Here is a 20509-nt window from a genome sequence, read left to right as displayed (position 1 = left end):
TACCAACCTGTATTTTTCTGAGAGCCAGGGTCAGTCTGAAGACAGCTTTTCCACGCACAGTTTTTCCAACACACATTTTGGTGATGACTAGGAAAGCTTTGTATTTATCATTCTGTCCACATGCCCACAAAGAGTGCTATGAGCATTACTATAAATTGAAGGGAAAAAAAAAAGGACATGGTGATTAACGGAGCAGATTAACCTCCAAAACACTCGGACAGCTGTTTCAACATACTGAGTCTTGGAGGCCAATATGCTGAAACAGCTGTTCTTATATATAAGGTAAACTTCTCTGTGTTGTTTTTCGACGTGTATCCTCTAGGTCTGTTTCAGATCTTAGCGACTTCAATGCACATCTGGAGCACTGTCAACATTTTTGAGTTTTTATACTTTTTTTTTTTCCTCCCATGTTCGTAGCATCTTCACCAGTGTCAGCTCATTCATTCAGCAGGATGCTCAATGACAAAGTCAAGCGGCTTCCCAACATCTTACCTGGGACCTGCACTCTCGGGCTGCTGTCTGCCATAAGCAAGATGTTACGGAATGGATGAATGAATGTCATTATTTTTGCATGTAGCTTTATAATAGCACAAAGTTCCTTAAACGGAAAGCATGTTATGGTTTGTGATGCTTTCTTCCTTCGTTTCCAAGGCAACCCAATACACAGACACACGCAAACACACACGTGCATGCTAACGCCCTTCATCATGTGAGAGATTTCTTCATTTTTCAATGAAGCACCAGCTCCAGCAACAGGGAATGCCTAAGCCAAACATCTCACCCAGTAACACACATCAGGGAAGCATTCAAGAAACTTTTCCTTGTCAGTGTATGCTTAAACACTTCGTTGCATCCCTCTGCTTTCTAAACGCAATGCTTTCAGGCAAGCTCTTCCAAAGAGAAGGAAAGAACCAGGAAGTTTGCAGATGGATGACACAGTGTGTTTCCTCCCAAGAGAAGGAAGCTGCTGACCATGGAGGCAGTTGGTCAGCAGCAGAAGGTCCTACAGCCTCGGGAAGCCCCGCAGGAGCCGAGTGCAGGAGGTGCATTGCTGCACTGACACTTGGCACCCAGACACAGCCGTGTCTGTCTGTGCTTCTAAATGAAACTCATTTCAGAAAAGCAAGGTCTAGGCACAAAAATGATTTGTCATGCTCAGCACTCCATGCTAAATCACTTTTATACCCTCTGATTCTCGGTTGTAATCCTCTTTGGAATTTGCTTAATTGCTGGGCTTTTAAGAGCTGGAGGTCAGATAGAGACACTGAGTAACAAGTACAAAACTGTCAAAGGCAAAGTGAGAGCCTCACAAATTCTGCTGTTTAGCTGAGAAGTGAGATGTGACAAAGAGGAGAGGCAGCTGGAAATTGCGAGAGATGTTTTGAAAGAAGCACTTTGAATCATTGTTCTGTTATTGTTGTTTCCATCTATCTGATTTTATCCTCTGCATAACAAAAAGCCCTGCTGATTGCTTTATTGCCTGGGGTTTTGTGCTTGTCCTTCCCACTCGAATGTCAGCGCACTGCAGGTTTACAGAACAAGTCAGACTTTGGCCCAGAGTTGGGCCTGGCCTATCTGAATACCCTGTTAACCACAACAGGACACAAACCTGCTTTGTCCTTAGAGGTCAAGTGCCATTTCCATATAAAACCTCACTGCAAGCGTGGCAGGAGCATTTGCAATGCGGAGTTGCATTATGTTGCACTTCTTGTTCACAGCTAGTTCTTTTAAAAGAGCAAAGTGCTTTTTACTAAGAGCCATCACTAACTTCAACAGCGGCTCCACTAAGAGAAGAGTTTATGGATACAATTTGCTTAATTCATGCACTCACTAATTTTTCAAGATTGCTACTATTAACTTGCGCACCGTGTAGCCTTAATGATTTTATGTTACATTTTATATTACATGCTTCTATTTATAAATGGTTTATAAGAGACTAATCAATATTTAATAGGCACTTCAAGTGTGCAGAAGACACGAGTAGCATGCGTTAGCAAAGGTTATGGGCAAGTCAATAGAAGGGTCATAAACACCTATAAGCTATGGCTCATAAGTAGCTCATTGGGTCATTTGGATTTTGTAGCAGTTATCCAATTAATTTAAAAGTATTAATAACTGTTTGTAAACTGTTTGTAAGTGGAGTCCTATTAAAAGGAGGTAATTCCATGACCTACCCTGCCCACAAGCATTAGAGGGAAATACAGAGGTTTGTTTTGCCATGCCACGCTCTTCCTGTAAGCTCAAAGTAATGCTTGTTTCCAATGCAAACAAGTTACAGTGTCATTCTGGGATTTGGGCATTTTATCATACATCCTTAGGGTTAAATTCTGCTTGAAGATGCATAAATTTAAGTCTCACAGGAGCCACTGGAGCTGCTGGCTGTGCATATGTGCGTGTGGGAGGGTAGAACTCAGCCTTTTTATTTACAGTACCATTAATTAAATTACTGCAATTAAATATCAAATCAAATTGTTGTAAGATAGCACTAAGAACCACAGCTTGTATGAGGGTTAATGAGAGCTACACATGGTTTTTAATGTGCCACTCCATAAACCATGCCCCAAAGGATATTGCTGGAAGTAACACACATGAAAATAAAATTTCATGCAAATATTTTTTAATGATGTCCCAGTTTTTATTATTGTATCCAATCATTTATGTGAGCTTCCTGCTCTTGTTTTCTTAAAGGAGAAATAAATAAGAAAGAAATGGAAGAGCTCTGATCAACTGGAATCAAATGGAAGAGTTTCTGATCAACTCAGAGCAATTGACAGCGTGCCACGAAACTAACTTGCAATTAGCCCAGGGCACATGCTCCAATAACAAATCTATTTGACTTCACCATTTTCTGATTGTGATTATAAAATTTACTGATTTTCTAATTTTCTATGACTTTCTAATTAACTTTAATAATAATTGACATTTTTGCAAACAAGCCATAGGATTAAACCTTAAAGAAAGCTTCCTCCTGTGCCAGCCCAGCCCTGCGCTACTGCTGAGTGCTGCTGACTCCTTAAGGAGTCTTACAACCACCCAGTGAAAAACCATCACTGAAACAGAAAAAAATATTATCATTATTGCATCACAGCCCTGGAAGACACTTGTCGTGTTCTGAATTGAATGGTTTTTTTTTGAGAATTTTACAGCAGAATTTAAAAAGTTTGCTTATCCACTGATCAAACCAAACAGAAGTGTGTGCGCCTCCATTTACCGCAGCAGAAAAACATTAAGGAGGTTCAATATTTATGCAGTATTTCATGGAAGTTCACTAGAAAAATCCAATATAATTTCCCAATTAAAATCATCTGCTAGCTGTCTTATATCCATTAATATTATCTCAAGTCACTGTATACTGAAGCTATCCACACAACAGTGCTATGTGAACATCCATAGCTTAAAAATTAGTAATTACTGTCTAGACAATTCAGTTAGCTACAGCTGAGAGAATATAATGAATAATTTATTTGATGAATTTTTACATTCCTCTTCCTCCTTGTGAATTGTTCATGACCAGTTAGGACAACTTGAAAATGCACACATTGCTTAGAATTATTTTCAGCGAATAATTCTTAACCTGAATATCTTTCCACTGGATGGAACTATTTGAATTAGAGGTTTGATACTCACATTATGGTACGTAGACCAGATTTGGACCAGCAATCCAGAAGTAGAAGGCTAAGCAACCACTGCAACTCCCTGCTCTGACAAGGAATTCAAAGGTATGTTTTTCCCTTTGAAATTCAATTTTAATTAGGTGAGCCTCCAAATGGAGGCTGAAACAATGAGTGTTTTAACTCCGCAGCAGATCAAATGCATTTTGACATCCATACAGTAAGGAAGAAATTGCACACTAATGAGAGACTGAGATCAAATGCTCCGCATTGTCACCCCAACCTCTAGGCAAGGTGAAGTGGTGGGCTGTTAACCCACGCCTGGCACTCTGTGCTGCTGCAGTTATCAATGGCCCATGGTGCCTTCCTATCAAACTTCAGCTCTTGTGGCCTCTCCTCTTGCAGGAATGGGGATGAATCATAGAATCACTGAGGTTGGAAACAACCACAAAGATCCCAAAGTCCAACCCCAGCCCACCCCCCCATGCCCGATGCATCCCTCAGTGCCACATCTCCACATTCTTGAACACCTCCAACTCCACCACCTCTCTGTGCAGCCCGTGCCAACGCCTCCACACTCTGGGAGAAGAAATGTCACCTAAAATCCAGCCTGAACCTCACCAGCACAGCATAAGGCCATCACCTCCCATGCCTTTCAATGTATGAAGTGCTCTAATCAATCTGCAATTTCTTAGGGACATTCTCTTCCTGCACAGAACACTGCTGAATCCCAATATCAGAAAGGGAGTGCATTTATCACCTCTTGAATAACCTGGAACTTGTAACTCTGCTCCCCCAAGCACTGCTGGCCCCACTCCTGCTGTGGGGCAGTGCTGCCTTCTGCACCAGGCTGAAGTACAGAACACAGAGTTTTACCTTCCAGCTCTATAGGAGGCAGAGCTGTGAAACTGCTAAGTCAAGGTCTCCAGACCAGAGCAACACAGAAGATTATGAGGCTGTCTTATCTTAATAAAGCTGTAGCACAGCACTTTCAGTAAAGCTGAGGCACCTCTGGAAGAAATTTATTTAAGCACAATGGCTGCTTATAGGCTACCTTACAACTCCTACCACTCCCTGATTGCTGCTCTGCTCCGTCGTTATGATGCTGTTTTAATTGAGTTAAAAAAAACAGAAATTACATGTAAAATAATTACCAAACCCAACTGATACCAGGGCCACAGAAATCAGAAGGAACCAGATGAAGCTCAGTGCCAGCCCTGAACAGGAGCTAAGTACAAATGTTTAAAAAGAAAAGCTTTCCATGCAGCAATGTGTGCACAAGAAATATGGCATTGTGTCTGTCTGGCAAGAACGTGGGTCTTCTGCATAAGTGTAGAACTGTGTGTATCACTCACATACACACAACACACCATCAGTACATGCAGAAGGGACCCAGCTCACTGCACATCTCACTAACACAGGCTGACAATGAAGCAGTCCTAACAGGGCTTGCTCTCCAGCTACCAGAACAGTTCAAAAACAAACATAATTTTGTTCATGTGTGCCCATTATATTCATGTGCTGATTTAATTAACAATAATTTCAGCATCTCTGAGATTTCTTCTCCGTTTTACAAATGATGCTGTTTTGATGAGGGCTGTAGTTCAAATTACTGGCCAATCCACTGCAGCCCAAGACTGGAATGCTACATTAATTGGCAGTAAAACCAAAATGAGCACTCCAGAAAAAGTTATTGATGAGCCAAATTATTGGGTAATTGCAAAGGAACAAGAGGAGTCTCGTTTTAGGCAGACAACATAAAAGCTTTGGAGCTCCCTTCAGCAAAGTGTTGTTCCTGTTTTGGGTCTGCTCGCGTGCTCCCAAAACTCAGTGCAGGTTGGCCTGTGCCTTCCCTCTTGCAATCGCTCTGCCAAAGGCTCCCCATGCTCCTGTCCCCAGCAGCCTGCCCAAGGACCCAGGCATCCCTCTGCCAGCTCGCACTGAGCTCCCACCAGCAAATCCTTATCAAGACAGAACAGCAAACCTGAAGGAACGGAGGCAAACAGCCCTCCGGAGGCAGCACAGCCGTAGCAGCTCAGCAGCAGAGCACCTCTTAGCATTTTCCTCCACGCAGTTATTATCGGAGCCACTTACTTCTAACAAGAATTTAGTGCCTATGCATCCTTGGAGAGGGTTTTCTAAGAATAGTAACTCTGCAGATGGAACAGGGAGACCTGAGATCGCGCTGGCTACAAGAATACCTGGATGTCCTCCTACCCTTCGTGCAAGGAGAACATGGCACTGCTTCCAAACTCAGCTTTATTTAGAAACACCTCAACAGAGTCTCTACTGCTCTTTGTCAATCAAGTCAGAACTGCCGTTCCTTTCCACTGATGCAGGTGTGCAGTGCAGACTTCATTTGACCAAATGCAGAAATCTCCAGAACAGCACGCCTTTAATAAGGAAGCAGGGCAAGAAAACAGACAGGCAACACACAAAGCCTCACAGAATCATAGAATCACCAAGGTTGGAAAAGACCTACCAGATCATCCAGCACAACCATCTGCCTGTCACCAATAGCTCTCACTAAACCACATCCCTCAACATGTCATGAAACAAAGGCACTTGGGACACTCCTGAGCATGCTACACAAGGCCAGGTGCCGGTGAGGGATGTAAGCTAAGGCACAGGCACTCTGCTTCACTCCTGGTGGCTGAGAGGTGGGCAAGTTCTTAAAAAAGAGAATACTCAAAGCCATCTTGCTGGGCTGGGAGACCTTCGTTTCATGGGGTAATCAGTGCTCTTCCGATCTGCAAACAGCTAGCAATATGTGGTCAATCACTGCAATCACGAAAGCATCAGAGTGATTTCCAAGAGGGGAATTAGTGGAAAATAGTACCTTTAGGACTTGATTCTGAGCAGCTTGCAACAGGATCTCTGAAGCGCTTGGTATCAGCATGCCCTGCACAGTCATTAAGGTTTTGGACAACGGTTGTAACAAGTATCAGCGAGTGTATCTAATTTTATGAAAGAAAATTATTGGTTCACAGTGGAATAACACCGTGCTTTTACCCAAGCAGGCGTCAAACATGAGTATGAAATCCCGCACATAATCTCTAGCTGTTGTCATTCAATGTTTATCATCCAACACAGTTGAATACAATTCTTATCTTTGATGGATGTGGCACACAATAGCTGTTTTCTTGAGTGCTTCATAAATATTAATACTATTCACAGAGCTTCTTAAAATTTGTCATGTCACATCGCTTTCATAGGAACAGTCAAAATGCCATTATTTTTGTCCCACCAATAGCAAACTCTTTTTTGGTTTCTTTCATTTTTGCTCTAAGAACTAAATGGCAGAGTATGTTTAACTGAGCAGAGGGAGAGAACAAGGGACAATGGATGGCACTGAGCAATTCCAAGAATGAGTTCAGATGCCCAGAATGAGAGTGAAAGGGACAAATTGTGATATTCTTTGGAAAATACAGTTCAGCCAAAACTGAAACACTTCGCGAAATAGAGGAGAGTTGGCTGGAATTTCATTTTTGGAAGAACACCAACAAAGAAGTTTGACGTTATTAAAATTGTCCTACTCTACCACGTTCAGAATGGGGCATTTTCACTTAAGGAAAATACTTTTTTTTTCCCCAAAATTAAATATTTGCACATTATTTAATCGAGTTTAATCAAACAGCTGAGTACTGCAAGGAAGGACGGTTTTTCTCTGTTAAACAATTTTGATTAATCCAAAATAGCTTTTCTGAATGTTCCTTCCCAAACGAGGCCGAAATTGCCTGGCTCTGAACAAAGCCCATTTGGGCGCCCTTCATGACATGCTTTCCTTCCAGCACAGTCAAAGCCTTGCCTTGGATCCAACTTAATCACATCTTCAGTGGTTTGTATTTCGGCTGCTGCGTTTCAAGGAATCCTTTTGAATTTAATCTTGCTCCATAAAGTTCACCCTGCACTTGTCAGAACAGCCGTACAAAACAAAGCCACTTAATTCCCTACAACAATTAATTTGACGATGGTAATAATTGCAGAAGATCCTATCTCTGCTGCAGAGACACAGAATGCTCACTGTGGGCATGAGAAATAGAACAATACAAATGAAGAATTTCCGTTTTTTTTTCCTCTCCGCAGTATTTAATTTGCTTTGAGTTGAACATCCTTGAGTTGAACCTCTGTGGGGTTTTAGGGATGCTCAAGGCTTCACTCCTGCTCCCATTAATCAGTGTTAAAATACACTTTGAAATCTGTGATCTGAGATTCTCAGATTCTGGTTTTAGAAGGAGAAAAGAAATATAACCTTGATAGTCCTTGATACATCCAGAGTGAAGACTCACTTTCTGCTGAATGTACTTTCCAGTATTTTTTCCCTTGCAATTTTCTGACTGACACAATCATATTCTCAAGGTTCAGGTACAACACAGACACAATGACCATCTTAAAGGGAACTGGAAGGCCAAAGGTCAGCATGATTTCAGGTAAGAAATACACATGAAGTGCAATGGATAAACACACACGGGACTCTGTGCACATAAATCCATTTTAACCAACTTTTTAAAAAATATGTAAATCAGAAATGACCTACCCTAGTCTGAAACTTTTGCCACTCCAGCATTGTGTAAAATTCGGAGGTTTTATAACTGACACAAGAGAGAGGGAAGAAAAGTGGCTGCTGCCATTGACATTTCCTTCATTTCAATGGGCTGAAGGTAAGCCCCTGTCAGAGGCCAGGTCAGCTTCCATCTTGGCTTGGTGCTGCTCTTTGTTTGGCATGTGAATGCAAGCTATACTGCCATCAGCAAAAATGCTTTCTGGAGGAAAACTAAAAATCTTTAAAGGCTGTTTTATTTTTAAACACTCCCTTTCTGATAGCGGGATTCAACAGAGTTCTGTGCAAGAACACTCAAATTCACCTTACTTCAGACATCCTTCAGCTTGGACTGAATTAAAACAAATGTGCAGGAGAAATCTTTTCCCCAAAGAAGGGCTCAGGAGCTGTCACAACTGAAAGTCCTCCCAGGCTACATTTGCCTTCCTATGGCTCATTGCTACTTGGCAGCCAAAGCGAGATGTACACAAAAAATAAAATAAATAAATCACCCTGCATTCCTGCTTTTCCTAAAACAAATAAGCAAAGTGTTGCACTCAGCAATTCCCTTTCAGCCTGAGTTATAGAAATGGGCATCTTTGAGGACCATTTTTCCTGGGTGTTCTTGTCAGCACGTTTGCTAACAGCAACTGGAGATGCTATTATTCAGGCTCCCATTTAAAAGAACCTTACTAGAGTATATACAACCATCTGTGGTTCTAAGTGATTCACAACATTAGTCAACCATTAGTCAACCAAGAGCTTACATTTTTGGGGAGAAAACGAGATTTCTGAAGACGCAGATTAAATACTTTTAACATATACAGAAATGTTTCAGGCAGAGGGGCTGCGAGAACCAGCGAAATATTGATTGCTGCCTTTGAAAAACAGGTTAGAATAATGACAGACAGGGAATTACAATCCTATTACTATACCAGAAAGGCTCTGTAGCACGTATATCTAAAACACTAGTGACACCAGTCACAGACCAAACCATCATTTTCCTAGATAAGACAAGCACACTAGAGATTCATCTGTTATTAAACCCATTGTTCCTCAAGCCTTCACCCTCACAAAGAAAACAGCCCAAGAAACAGCTGTATACATCTCTTCAGATCTTGTGCTTTACTTTGACAAAGTTCCTGGTTGCCTAGAAACCCTCTAAAAGAATTGGACTTTTCTTTTTCTCTTCTTTTGCCCCAACTGTTAGTTAGATAACAGATTAATCCAATCACATTTATTTGCAAAACCCTCATGATGGGCTGAGGACTTGTGAAGTGTTTGCTCCTTGTAACCTAGGAGCCAGGCTCTGCCAATAGCCTCGTTATCAGGAACTTTCTATAACCATGGGAATTCCAGCCTACGTATGGTGAGATCAATGGAGGTGACTACGGAATGCATCCCTGCTGGACAGATTGCATTTATCTGTGCCATCATTTTCTGTGATCAGCAGGACATACAGTTCACAAAACATCACCCAATCCACAGCTCGCACCTCATTTCAGTGCCATACCATTTGCTTTAAAAAAAATCCCCCACAGTGTTCATATTTAATAGCTGTAATACCAAAATGCTGATTCTGATATTCACTAGCAACAAAAAAGACCATGCAAAGTAGTTTACTTCCATTTTCTACCCTCAATCTCTGTTCTGCTGGGCACAATGAAATTGGATAACTCATACTTCTGGGGAGTTCAGCTCCACGTGTCAATCTGCACACCAGATGTTGGAAGAATCAATTACCTAAGGTAGTTATTGTCAAAAAGAAAACAAATAAGCCTCGAAGGAGCAGAGCAGCTGACATTTTCATCTAACAGTGCATCAGTGAACAGCCATACCGATCCTCAGAGGTTTTTAGGGACCTCTTAGCACCATGCAGCAGTACCTGAGCTGGAAGGCATCACACAGCCAGCCCAGGCAGTGCTCCATCCCATTCACTTCCTATGGGCCACACTTCTCAGCAGTTCTTTCCTCTTAAAAGCTTACAGTGAAACATTCAGACAAAACTCAGTATTCCTCCTGTTCTCACCTAAAGAAACTTCCTGGAGTCAAATATTGCAGCTCCCAAGTAAACTTCAAATTAAGGGAATAATCCCTCATCCATACATTTTTACCTGAATTAAATCAGCTTAACCAGTTCTACGCAGCATTAAACGATAAAGCAGCATTTACATTCTTCAGAGCCACTCATCTGTGCTGTCATTAGTTCTTGACAGAATAAATCCTACCTCTTTCCTAAGCGAAACGTTTTTAGGGATATTAAGCAGTATTACTGGGAGATTTTTTCCCTAAGTGTTTTAAAAAGTACCTTTAGGGGTATGAAAAGTGACTCACGCATCATTCAGGAGCAGGTAAAACTGAGCAAGAGTGCCTTCATTTCCATGTAATTTTCCATTCTTATTAAGCTTTGCTTATTCAGGTCTGATTAATTAATGCCTGTAAAGTGTTCTGAAAATATATAATGCTACATAAATACTAAATAATAACAGTGCACTTAAAGTAAAAATAATTTGTTAATTTGCATAGAGTTTTAGGAATTAGCATTTACTCTGACTATGTAAACGGGTCTATCCGGTCCCTTTCAGCTATCAGAAAATGTGCCAGCAGTTGCAGGACAACGTGGCATTGTGGATTTTACGTGAGACAATTCACAGAAAATGAATTTGGAATTATTTGTGATGTTGTATTTATAGAGGAACACAGATATATCCTGTTTGCATTCATTTTCAAATCCACATTCCCTCTCAGCAAGAACCACGCTGCACTGCTTCTGGGATTAAAATAATTAGAATGATTCCAATTTCAGGGGTTGCTACAGCTTGGAGCTATGTGTTTTCTCAGTCTGTTGTCCAAAGACCCTAAAATTTCACCTTCTGCTTCTAACGCAGCCTGAAAAAGGCATTTCCCTACATCTTTATATCTGGGCATCTTATGACACCTGCTCTCAATATGTATATTTTTATGCTTCTATATGAGAGCAGAACCATGCATGCATCCAATTAGGAAATCCTACCAATAAGACTTCCTTGCTCAGAAGGGGTGAATTTTCCAATCTAGCTCTATCTGTAGAAACAAGACCTTCCAGGAACAGAAGACAGGCTATTAGTATCAGCACTTCCAGGAGACACATCGTCTTTTAGTTTAAAACACAAACAGGAGGTATGATAGGTATGGAAGACCCTGAGTCCCCTTTGATCATCTCAGCATAAGTCAATGAAGTGTGAATACCAGACAAAATAAACAGTCTGTTTCTAAAATGGTGTAAAATGCACACAGCAATACCATCTGGGATCAGCTCCTAAGCAGGGCTGGAAGCAGTGCCAGGGGTACAGCGAGTGCTTCACACTTGGAATTGCTTTTGAACCGGTGCTCATCACCTGCTAGGTGGTACTAAGGCCATGTATGGACAAACAAACAAACAAACAAACAAAAACCAAAACAAAGCAAAAGGGTTGTTTGTGTGTGTTCATTTGTTTCAGAGGTGCCATTTATCCTCGTACATCCTTTCATGTCTCAGAACAATCCTCACATGGTTTTTCCCACAAGGCTTTGGTTGGTTCCTCTGCCACATCGGTCTCAGCAGCTGCGGATGATGGAAATGGCAGCACAGCATCACGAGAGCCTTCCCCACCATGATCCTCTATTAAGTGCTATAGGAAGCTTCTAAGCACCTATCTGATTTACAGGAGGGGACAAAAACAACTCCACGAAGAAAGCTGGTCCTTCCTGCAGCCCTGGGGTTATCACGGCTGTCACCCAAACCCAATCCTGAGACAGCAGCAGGATGCAAGCAATTGTGATCACCCATTTGGCATTTCTCCTTTCTTTGCTGTGTCAGCCAGCAATGGTCTGCATTCCCACTGCATCCTGCCCATGTGCTTTCCTACTGTGCACAGCACCTACACTGCCCACCCAGAGGCAGAGAGATGACTTTCAGAAAGCAAACCCTGAACCACTGGACTATGCCATTTCCATCTGGCTGTCATTCCTCTGGAAATCCCAACAGCCTGGCCCCATGCAGCTGTGGAAAATGGAGGTTTCAATTAGAAGGAGCTAAAGGACCTGGGGAGAAGAGTCCAATGATGCAGAAAGAGGACTCTTTTCCAGTATGAAATTTGTTTCGTTTTCTCTCATTAGTGCTAATGTTTATTTATCTATATATTTTGAATGCACTGAATTTGGCAACAAATAAGTTAAAAGATTTGTTAGATGGAGGATCATCCAAATGAAAATGGACAGTCTGGGGCAATTCCCAAGAGCCTGCAATTACATTTTAGTCCTCCTCTTCCAACTAAAATGAAAATAAAATCCCCCAGCTTATTTACAGGTGCCATATAGAGAGAATGAAGCGTGGAGTAGTTGACAGACCAGTAACTCACCTGGAGATCCTCCCTGACCACGCCATCTTCTGAGCATCTCAAAACAGTGCCTATTAATGTGCTTCTGAATCGGCACCAAAGGATTTGCCAGAAATAAGCTGCAATATCAATTCATTACAGCAAGATTGTCTGCTAATAAGGAGCTATTTTCTTGCTAGACAATGTGCAAAAATCAGCTGTCTTCACTCAGAAACCCCAAAGCAAAAGACAAAAAAAAAGACAAAAGCAACAAAAAATGCCTTTCAAGCTTGCTACAAAATGTAAATGTTAAGAACATCAGATTTTATGTTAAGGGCTTCATAAACCCACTAAAGCAAGAAATCAGCTCTTTTCATCAGGCTATTATTCAAATGTTACCATGCAGTCTGCCACATCTTTATCTACCCAAAAAAAAAAAAAAAATCAGGCTGCTAATGAGGAAAATATCCCCACTGCTGTTTCCAGAGCCACCACAATGCAATGATAGAATAAGTCATCTGTAGCTCTTTCTGTTTTCTATCGCTTGTTTAAGAAAGTAGCATGGAAAACGAACTTCTGATCAACTGCAGCAACAAAACAGACACTCCAAACAGTACAGATGTGGATGTCTCTGCATTAAAAGGCCCAAAGCAGCCTACAGAGGCACACACATCTTGGAATGAAGGAATCCTGAGCTGGTAGAGACCCACAAGCACCACCCAAACCCAAACCCTATGTCTGAGAGCATCATCCAAACACACCTTGAGCTCCTTTTGTCCCTGACTGGGCAACACAGTGCCAGAACCTGCATCAGTTAGAGACAATTAAATGGAGCAGCACTGCAAACTGGCAATTGTAAGGGGAAGGAATGCAAATACAAGCTGCTGCTCCTGCCACTGGTGCCATCAGTTCTTCTATCAGCCTAGGGCCAAGCCAGTCAAGGATGCTCACATGCAGCAACAAGTAATAGCCCACATGAAACCCCCAATTAAGGGGTAAGGGCGTAAATCCATAAAGCTTTTTGCTCTACTCCACAGTTATCTTATAATGATGAATTGTGTGAGATTAGCTCCACTTCAAATTCAGGTTTCACCTCAGATTTTGTCCAAGGACATTTAGAGATAGCTTAAAGCAGCTGCCATAACTGCAAAGAGATGAAGTGAAGCCCAGGCCAAACCCTGGCACAGAAAGAAGCAAAGCTCTGATCCAGCGTTGCCAATGAGCTTTGGGGTTGGATCTGCTTTTCCTTTATACCCACAGTTCTCTGCATGGCACAAAACCTGTGCTATCCATTTGGAACCAGCAGTGCTATGTGCAAGTCAGTTCACGCACTACGCTGTTTTTATTTTATATCTGATTCATCACTGCTACTTGATAACATTCCATCCACACAATTAGAGGTTTGTTTCATCTCCTCTAGTCGTGCTTACTGTTTATTAGAAGAAAATTCTCTATTGACTTTTCCACACATCATTTCTCCTCTCTTCCTTGCTGTCAGTGAGCGTAGCCTTTGGCAGTAGGAACTGGAAATAAGATTTATTTAGGGTCTTGTTTACCTTTAGAACTATCTTCCCTTGTTTTTGCCCTACTAGGAGAAGCCAGTGGCCATGCAGAGAGAAATACCAATATTCCCTGGTTAATTAGTAGAACAGAAAGAAAAGCAACACAGGCAGAGGGTCAGATTGGAAAAAACAATTTACCCTTCAGAGGTGCTTAGCTGAAATTTACAGAGATATGGCAGTTACCCTAGGACATGCACCTTAAGCCCTGCCTGGAAACCATGTCCAGTACCTCAACTTTCAGAAAGTATTTTCCTTCTCCTGGAACTCCAAGTGGACCTTTAGTTAAAAGGACACTTTGAAGCTCACTGGTCTGCATGGTTCTCAGGGGAAAAGCAAAGCAGAAACCAGCCCAGTTGTTTGGTTTAGCAATGAAGTTTCTCCTCACTTGCATGATAATTTATTTCATTGAAAATGTCTCGGCTAATTGCAACGTTTACCCTTAGAGCACATGCACGGCAGTCACATTAATACACCAGAAGACAATGGCTCCAAAGGAGCTATTACCATGTACCAGGCCAATAATCCACAAACACTAAAGGATTTACACAAAAGACTCAAATAGTTTCCTAGGAGCCATTATGGCATATCAGGTAAATAAAATATTATTGAAAAGTATTTTTTTTTGCATTTAAATCATTTGCAGCAGGTGCACAGGAAGTAGCACATAATAAAACGGTTCACATTCCCCTGCATACTAACGAGAATCAGCGGAAACACTGAGCAGAAAGAAGCAGCAGCAGGTTCTTACCATGGCAAGAGGAACAATTCCAGCAAACATCGTTCGGCTGACAAAGATCTCAGAGACCACCAGCTCGCTCAGAGAATCATCTCGAGGGTATTCCACCTGCCAGGTGATCTGCTGGGCCCCCGCCAGGCTGCTGGTGTTGTCGATCTCAAAGTCCATCTGCAGGATCTCATAGGAGGTGATGTTTGCTCTGGGAAAAAAAAGAAAACAAAATTGTCCATAGAAGAAACATCAGTAGGATGTTACTGACAAAATACATTCTGACTTCTCTTTTCTTTTCAACAGAAGATTTACCATTCAATTTAACATGCAGACTTGAAGATGGAAACCTAAACCAGGCAATACACTGGGCAAAAGCCATCCTTTATAGGCAGGTGACAACATCTCCTAGCTTCCTGACATGGAGCCATCCTTCCCATTAAACCCAAGCATTCATTCCACGTAATCGTGAAGAACATACAGAATAAACCCCAAACCCTGGGAACTGCACTGCATGGACGTTGCTGAATTACTCAATGTAACATTATTATAATGGTGCTGCAAATATTAATGCTCCAAAACTACAGAATAGACCAGAAACTTTGGTGTGCCCCTTCCCACAGCAGTGATTCAAGAGCTGTGCTCATAGTGGGCTGCCTGTATGCTGCTACAAAGAATAGGCACTTAAGCATCCTTTTCCTCTTTCCAACTGCACAGAGGCAAGAAACTGTTTTTGCCATATGTTTTTGAAGGCACATTGTAAAGGGAAAAAATCTGAGCAGGAATTATTGATTTTCATGTTTTCTTTCTGACAAGAAACAACACAAACATATGCTTCAATGCCTGGAGGATAAATATTTTCCACGCTGACAGAAGATAATATCCACCTTCAGGCAAAACTAGAAGCATCTTTGGGTGGCCAACCAGGCAGCCAGCAAAAACTCTTTAAGAGAAATATTATTGTACATTGCTATGGGTGTAATTAAGGCTGTTCTGTTAAAAAGTCTAACCACTGTGGGCACCACGATGGCACACTCAACTTCATGGTTTTCCACTTATCACTTCTGGCAGTTTGTTTTATCAACACTACATAAAATGAATTTGCTCGCAGTGCAGAAATAAAATCTTGAGATGAGCTTTACATTAACTATGGATGTGGTTATTAGCCCTGTTAAGCACGTCTGGATCTGCAGTTTAGGTTCAATCTGTTCGAGCCAATAGTTGCCACTCACAAACACCCACAAGCAGCTTCTGAACAAAACTACTAACGGAGGGTTTTGCTTCGAATTCACCAATGAAATAAAGTCCAAATACTGTCAGGTCAGTCTGTAGTGATCAATCAAATCTGCATGTCCCACTGATGGGCCTCTGCTCTGCCTGTCAAGCGTTCAAGTTTTCCTTTCCTCATTTTTTTTTATACACTCCCAAGGAAACCATAATAGCCATTTTCTATTTTCATGGCACACCAGGACTCAGATCTCTCTAAGAAGAACATGTGTGTCTTTTCTATATAAGCAAGTTGAAGTAATACCTGGGAATAAATGACTCCTGCCTCTACAAATATGCAAAGGCCTTCACTGCATCCTTAGAACAGCAAGGAGCCTTCACCAGACAGAAGTTTCATTTAAAGACAGACGTGACCATTCACTGCTGGGTTGGAAATGAGCAGCGACACAACAGAAACTTTCCTCAGATCCAACTGACAGTTCATGCACACTAAAGCAGAGCTGACTTTCCAGGCAGGTGGTGGTCCTGCTTCAAAGGAGAATCCTTATTGTTGCCTGGAAAAAACAACAGGGCTCACTAACTGCTTTCTGTTTTTGTCTCAGTAGCAAACCGTGCAACATGAGATTGTAATACTAAGTAAAAGTCCATTTCTCACTTGGAGTTTTGCTGAGAGGCCAGGACTTACTGTATCCAGCTAGTTTTCAATCTTGAGTCTCCACCAATTGTGCAGCTTTAGCAAACAAGTGCTCAACTTTCTGCACCCCTTTGTTTGCCAGCAGGTTTTCAGTTACCTCCAGAACAGCAGGTCAATGGATTTGCTCAAAGCTATGGGCTCTTTTTTCCTCCTCAGGACAAAGACTCAGCTTTCATGCAATGCCAAGTGTGACAATATCTGGGTCACAGGGTGCCCCCATGGACTAACCCACCCTCTTTGTTCTGAGCCTCTTCCTGGGTCGCAGCTGTAACGAAACCATGATAAAACCTGAAAAGTTTTCTTAGAGTAGAGCTTTTCTGCTCACCACTGCATCTCCTGCAGAGGCTTCTTTCCTAGCAAGAGGATTGGTACTATATTCACACTTCTTGCAATTTATTATCCATCCTCTATAATACCGTGTGGGAGATCACTGCCTTTTCCAGTGAAACTGAATGAGGTTGCCAAAGTAAAAACAGAATTATCTTAAATCATAAGCAAGACCTTAAAAGTTAGCATTTACCTCTACCAGCTCCATCAGCTGATAACTTCACATCACAATGCCTGCATCTAAATTTCTCTCCTCAATATGCAGTACTGCACCCCTTATAAAGGAGACATCCCACCCTGCCATCGCCAGTCCTCAGCTTCTCCTTGATGTGACTTTCAGCAGGTGACCAACGCTGGTCTCTGTGGTCAACGTGAAAGTGTTTGGTGAAGACAAAACACTACGAGTGGGAAAAGCCACTAACAGGGGAGATGATGACCGTAACTCATGCTGTTATCGGTCGTTAAATCCCACTAACCCATATTTTATCCTTTATCCTATTTCGGCTTTTTCTTGAGATTTATTCCATTTTTCTCTTAAGTAAGTCTGCACTATTGGGAAGAGCCTGATGGAATCTAAGAACTATAAATCACTTCCCCTTTCCAAATCTTTCTTCTCTTTTTAGTTTAATACTTCTGTTGCCCAGTGAAGTCTTTTCTTGGTTTAGAAGGATTTTGCCAAACCTCAGTTTGAGTTTAGAGGAGCAATAAAAAATAAAAAGTCAAAATTACTTTTATAAAAAAAGATTATTTCCTGCAAGCACAAGGAAAAGACCTTATAATTTTAGGCAGCTGGCATGGTTGCTAATAAGTCCATTTCTATGGAAATGAGTTCATAACTATTAATTTTGCCTGCTCCTGATCTATTCTTGATGAGCCTTTCAAATTTAGAAAAGCGCTTCATGATTCTCTCAATTTGGTAATTACTAACTCCCTTTGATGAATCCAGCCCAGTATTTCAGACATGAGACATTCATTAGACATTTTTCTTTCTGGTGAGAGGAGAAAAAGAAACCATGGCCTTGGATTTATTTCCTCTCCCAAACTCCAGCAAGTAGACCTCCTTCTTCCTATTGCAGTTTATAATGCTGTTTGTGTACTTTCACACCACCACCTCTGGTGCTGGAAGAACCCCAACAAAGCCCTGACATTTGGGCTCAATTTCCTGATGTCACACCTCACGTACACCTCACCCACCTCCCCAGGCTGAAACTGAAGCATTTCCCCTGGATGTTAAACCAGAAAGCAGCATGCACCCACCCACAGGCTGCCTCTTCTCCATCAAAAACACTCTCCCAACACAACAAAGCACAGCTGCACAAAGAACATCAACAGTAAGACCTGGGTTTCAAGCGCTCCTAAGCATCTTGAGGAGGTCCTCCATCCCTGCATTCAGGTGCTTTTTAGAGATTTACCCCATTTTTGGAGCGCTGTTACCTCCTTACATATATTCTGATGGACTCTCTTCCTGAATCTGCTAATATGCAAAGAGCAAGAAATATATATATATATTAAACCTGAATCTAGGAAAAAAAAGCCATATTTTGCTTCTCCGCATTTATTATCTCATTAGGAATTAATATGGAACGGCATAGGCTCGTCTTACAAAATGACAGATTACTGTGAATGTCCACTGTAGCATTAATATTAGCGATTTCTGTAAGAACTACAAAATCACCTGGCATTGAAAAAGTAAAGAATTAAACTGATTTCTAATTTTTGTCAAAGCAAAACATGAGATTACTGAATTAAGCACCGGAACTGCGCTCAGTGATTGACGTTGTGGTGGCAGTGGCAGTCTAAATAGTAGTTACCATAAGTAAACAAACACCCACTGTTAGCTATAAGGACCTGCATTTCTAACCTAATGAAGAGCCTGCCCTGCACAACTTCAGAGAGAAGGAAATCTGGCCCCCACCACCACGCATCAACAACTTAGCAGACAGACAGAACCTCCTAGTGGTGCTGTTGGCTACTAGAGGAAATCATCAGCTTCATCCATTCATAAAATAACTTTTCCTGTAAACAGCAAACTAACTGTTTACGAGGCACACGGCGGTGTAAATAAACTCATAAAAAATGGAGCAGACACGAGGTAATTGAAAATAATAAAACGTCTGCTATCGTGTTGCCTCCGAGTCTTCTCAAGGTTAATAATGGTCAATTCCACTCTCACTGACAAATTGTCACCAAATTCAATGAGAACAGGATTATATAAGCAAAGTACATTAGTTTATGAAATATTTCAGTAATACAGGTCTCACTCCTTTGATCTCAGGAGGATTAATTTCACAAGCACGGCTTACCAAAGAGCAAACACTTACAAGAGGAGAGTTTTCAACAACTGACTGGAAATGCTCGTGACCCTCATTTCTTACTGAAGTCAAACGAAGCAGCAGACGGCCAGGATCTCTTGGGGAAAAGATCCAGATTGAAGGTCCTGACCTTCTTCCCCTTCAGGAAATTAAGACTCCAGTAGTCCAAAATGAAGGAAATGAGACGCAATGTCTTCTAACAGAGCAGCATCCAGTTTATGAATTGCAAAGATTTGCATACTGTCAGTCCTTATACCTTGCTGATGTTGCTCTTCACAGACACATGGGCTATGTAAACAGCTATGCAGGATAAAAGCAAGCTGTTACATATGTTAAGAATGCATGGACTGACAGAGTAGGTTTTAATAATCTAGTAAAAGTTGTATAAAAAACAAAGAAACTTTTGTTTGAAATGCACCACCAAGACCAGGTATTATTCATGGTATTTTTTGCTTAGCCAACATTTTCCCACAACTGAAAACAATAAATCTAGATAACGAGCAAACCTTTTAAGCTTTTCAGCTTCATCCACTGCCAATTCACAACCGTGCTGCTCACTAACAACTTGCAATAACTTTATTTGATTTTATCAACGTCATCATGACAACCCTGGAGACAACTGAGACAATTGCTTCAATTATTTTTATTTGCTTCCACCCTTGTGACAGCATACAGAAATTCTTCCAGTAAAAGTGTCCTTAGATACTATTTTAGTTAGCCTTTAGCAAAACAGGACTTAACCAAAATCAGTCTGGATGTAATTGGTACAGTCCATTGCTGGGTACTGGGACTCCATTTGCTCCTTTGTTATAGCTCTCCCTTTTGAAACAGCATGTAAGCTTTTTGGGGTTTATAAAAGCACTTTGATTGCACTGAATATTTTTCTGACTACTATTTAGAGCCTCTTTATTGCTGTGCTGTGTATTTCTTGAAATAAAGCTCCTCTGCCAGGAGAAAGCATCTTGCTGGGGAGTATAACAAACCCATCCAATAAGAAACCGGGGCCAAGGTTTAGCTGATGTTGGATGCAAATACAGAGGGAACTATTTTTGTACACAAATACTAAATGACTTTTTGATGAAAGATTTACGCTGAATTCTAACCAGTTAATAAATCCCAGTGCCCAAATGGTGCTTAGAAGTTTTCTCTCAACTGTTCAGAAATCTTTGCGTATT

The 20509-nt window shown here is 41.4% G+C and overlaps 1 protein-coding gene across 3 annotated transcripts in view; it reads right to left on the bottom strand.

The window, feature by feature from the left end:
• The window catches only part of TMEM132B (transmembrane protein 132B), a 174517-nt gene that overhangs the window by 45494 nt on the left and 108514 nt on the right, over positions 1-20509 (bottom strand). For 2 of the 3 annotated variants that reach the window (XM_090152722.1, XM_031592699.2), the window contains exon 4: positions 14799-14985. In XM_090152722.1, coding sequence (XP_090008848.1) covers positions 14799-14985 — 187 coding nt within the window. Of the gene's footprint in view, positions 1-492; positions 2582-14798; positions 14986-20509 lie in introns of those variants that run through there. The other variant, XM_090152723.1, reaches the window with a different exon arrangement.

The sequence above is a fragment of the Phasianus colchicus genome, chromosome 18, assembly GCF_987193195.1.
Source record: "Phasianus colchicus chromosome 18, bPhaCol1.hap1.1, whole genome shotgun sequence".
NCBI classification, from domain to species: domain Eukaryota; kingdom Metazoa; phylum Chordata; class Aves; order Galliformes; family Phasianidae; genus Phasianus; species Phasianus colchicus.
Note: the sequence above shows the minus strand (reverse complement) of the source record. Positions and strands in the feature narration are given on the sequence as shown.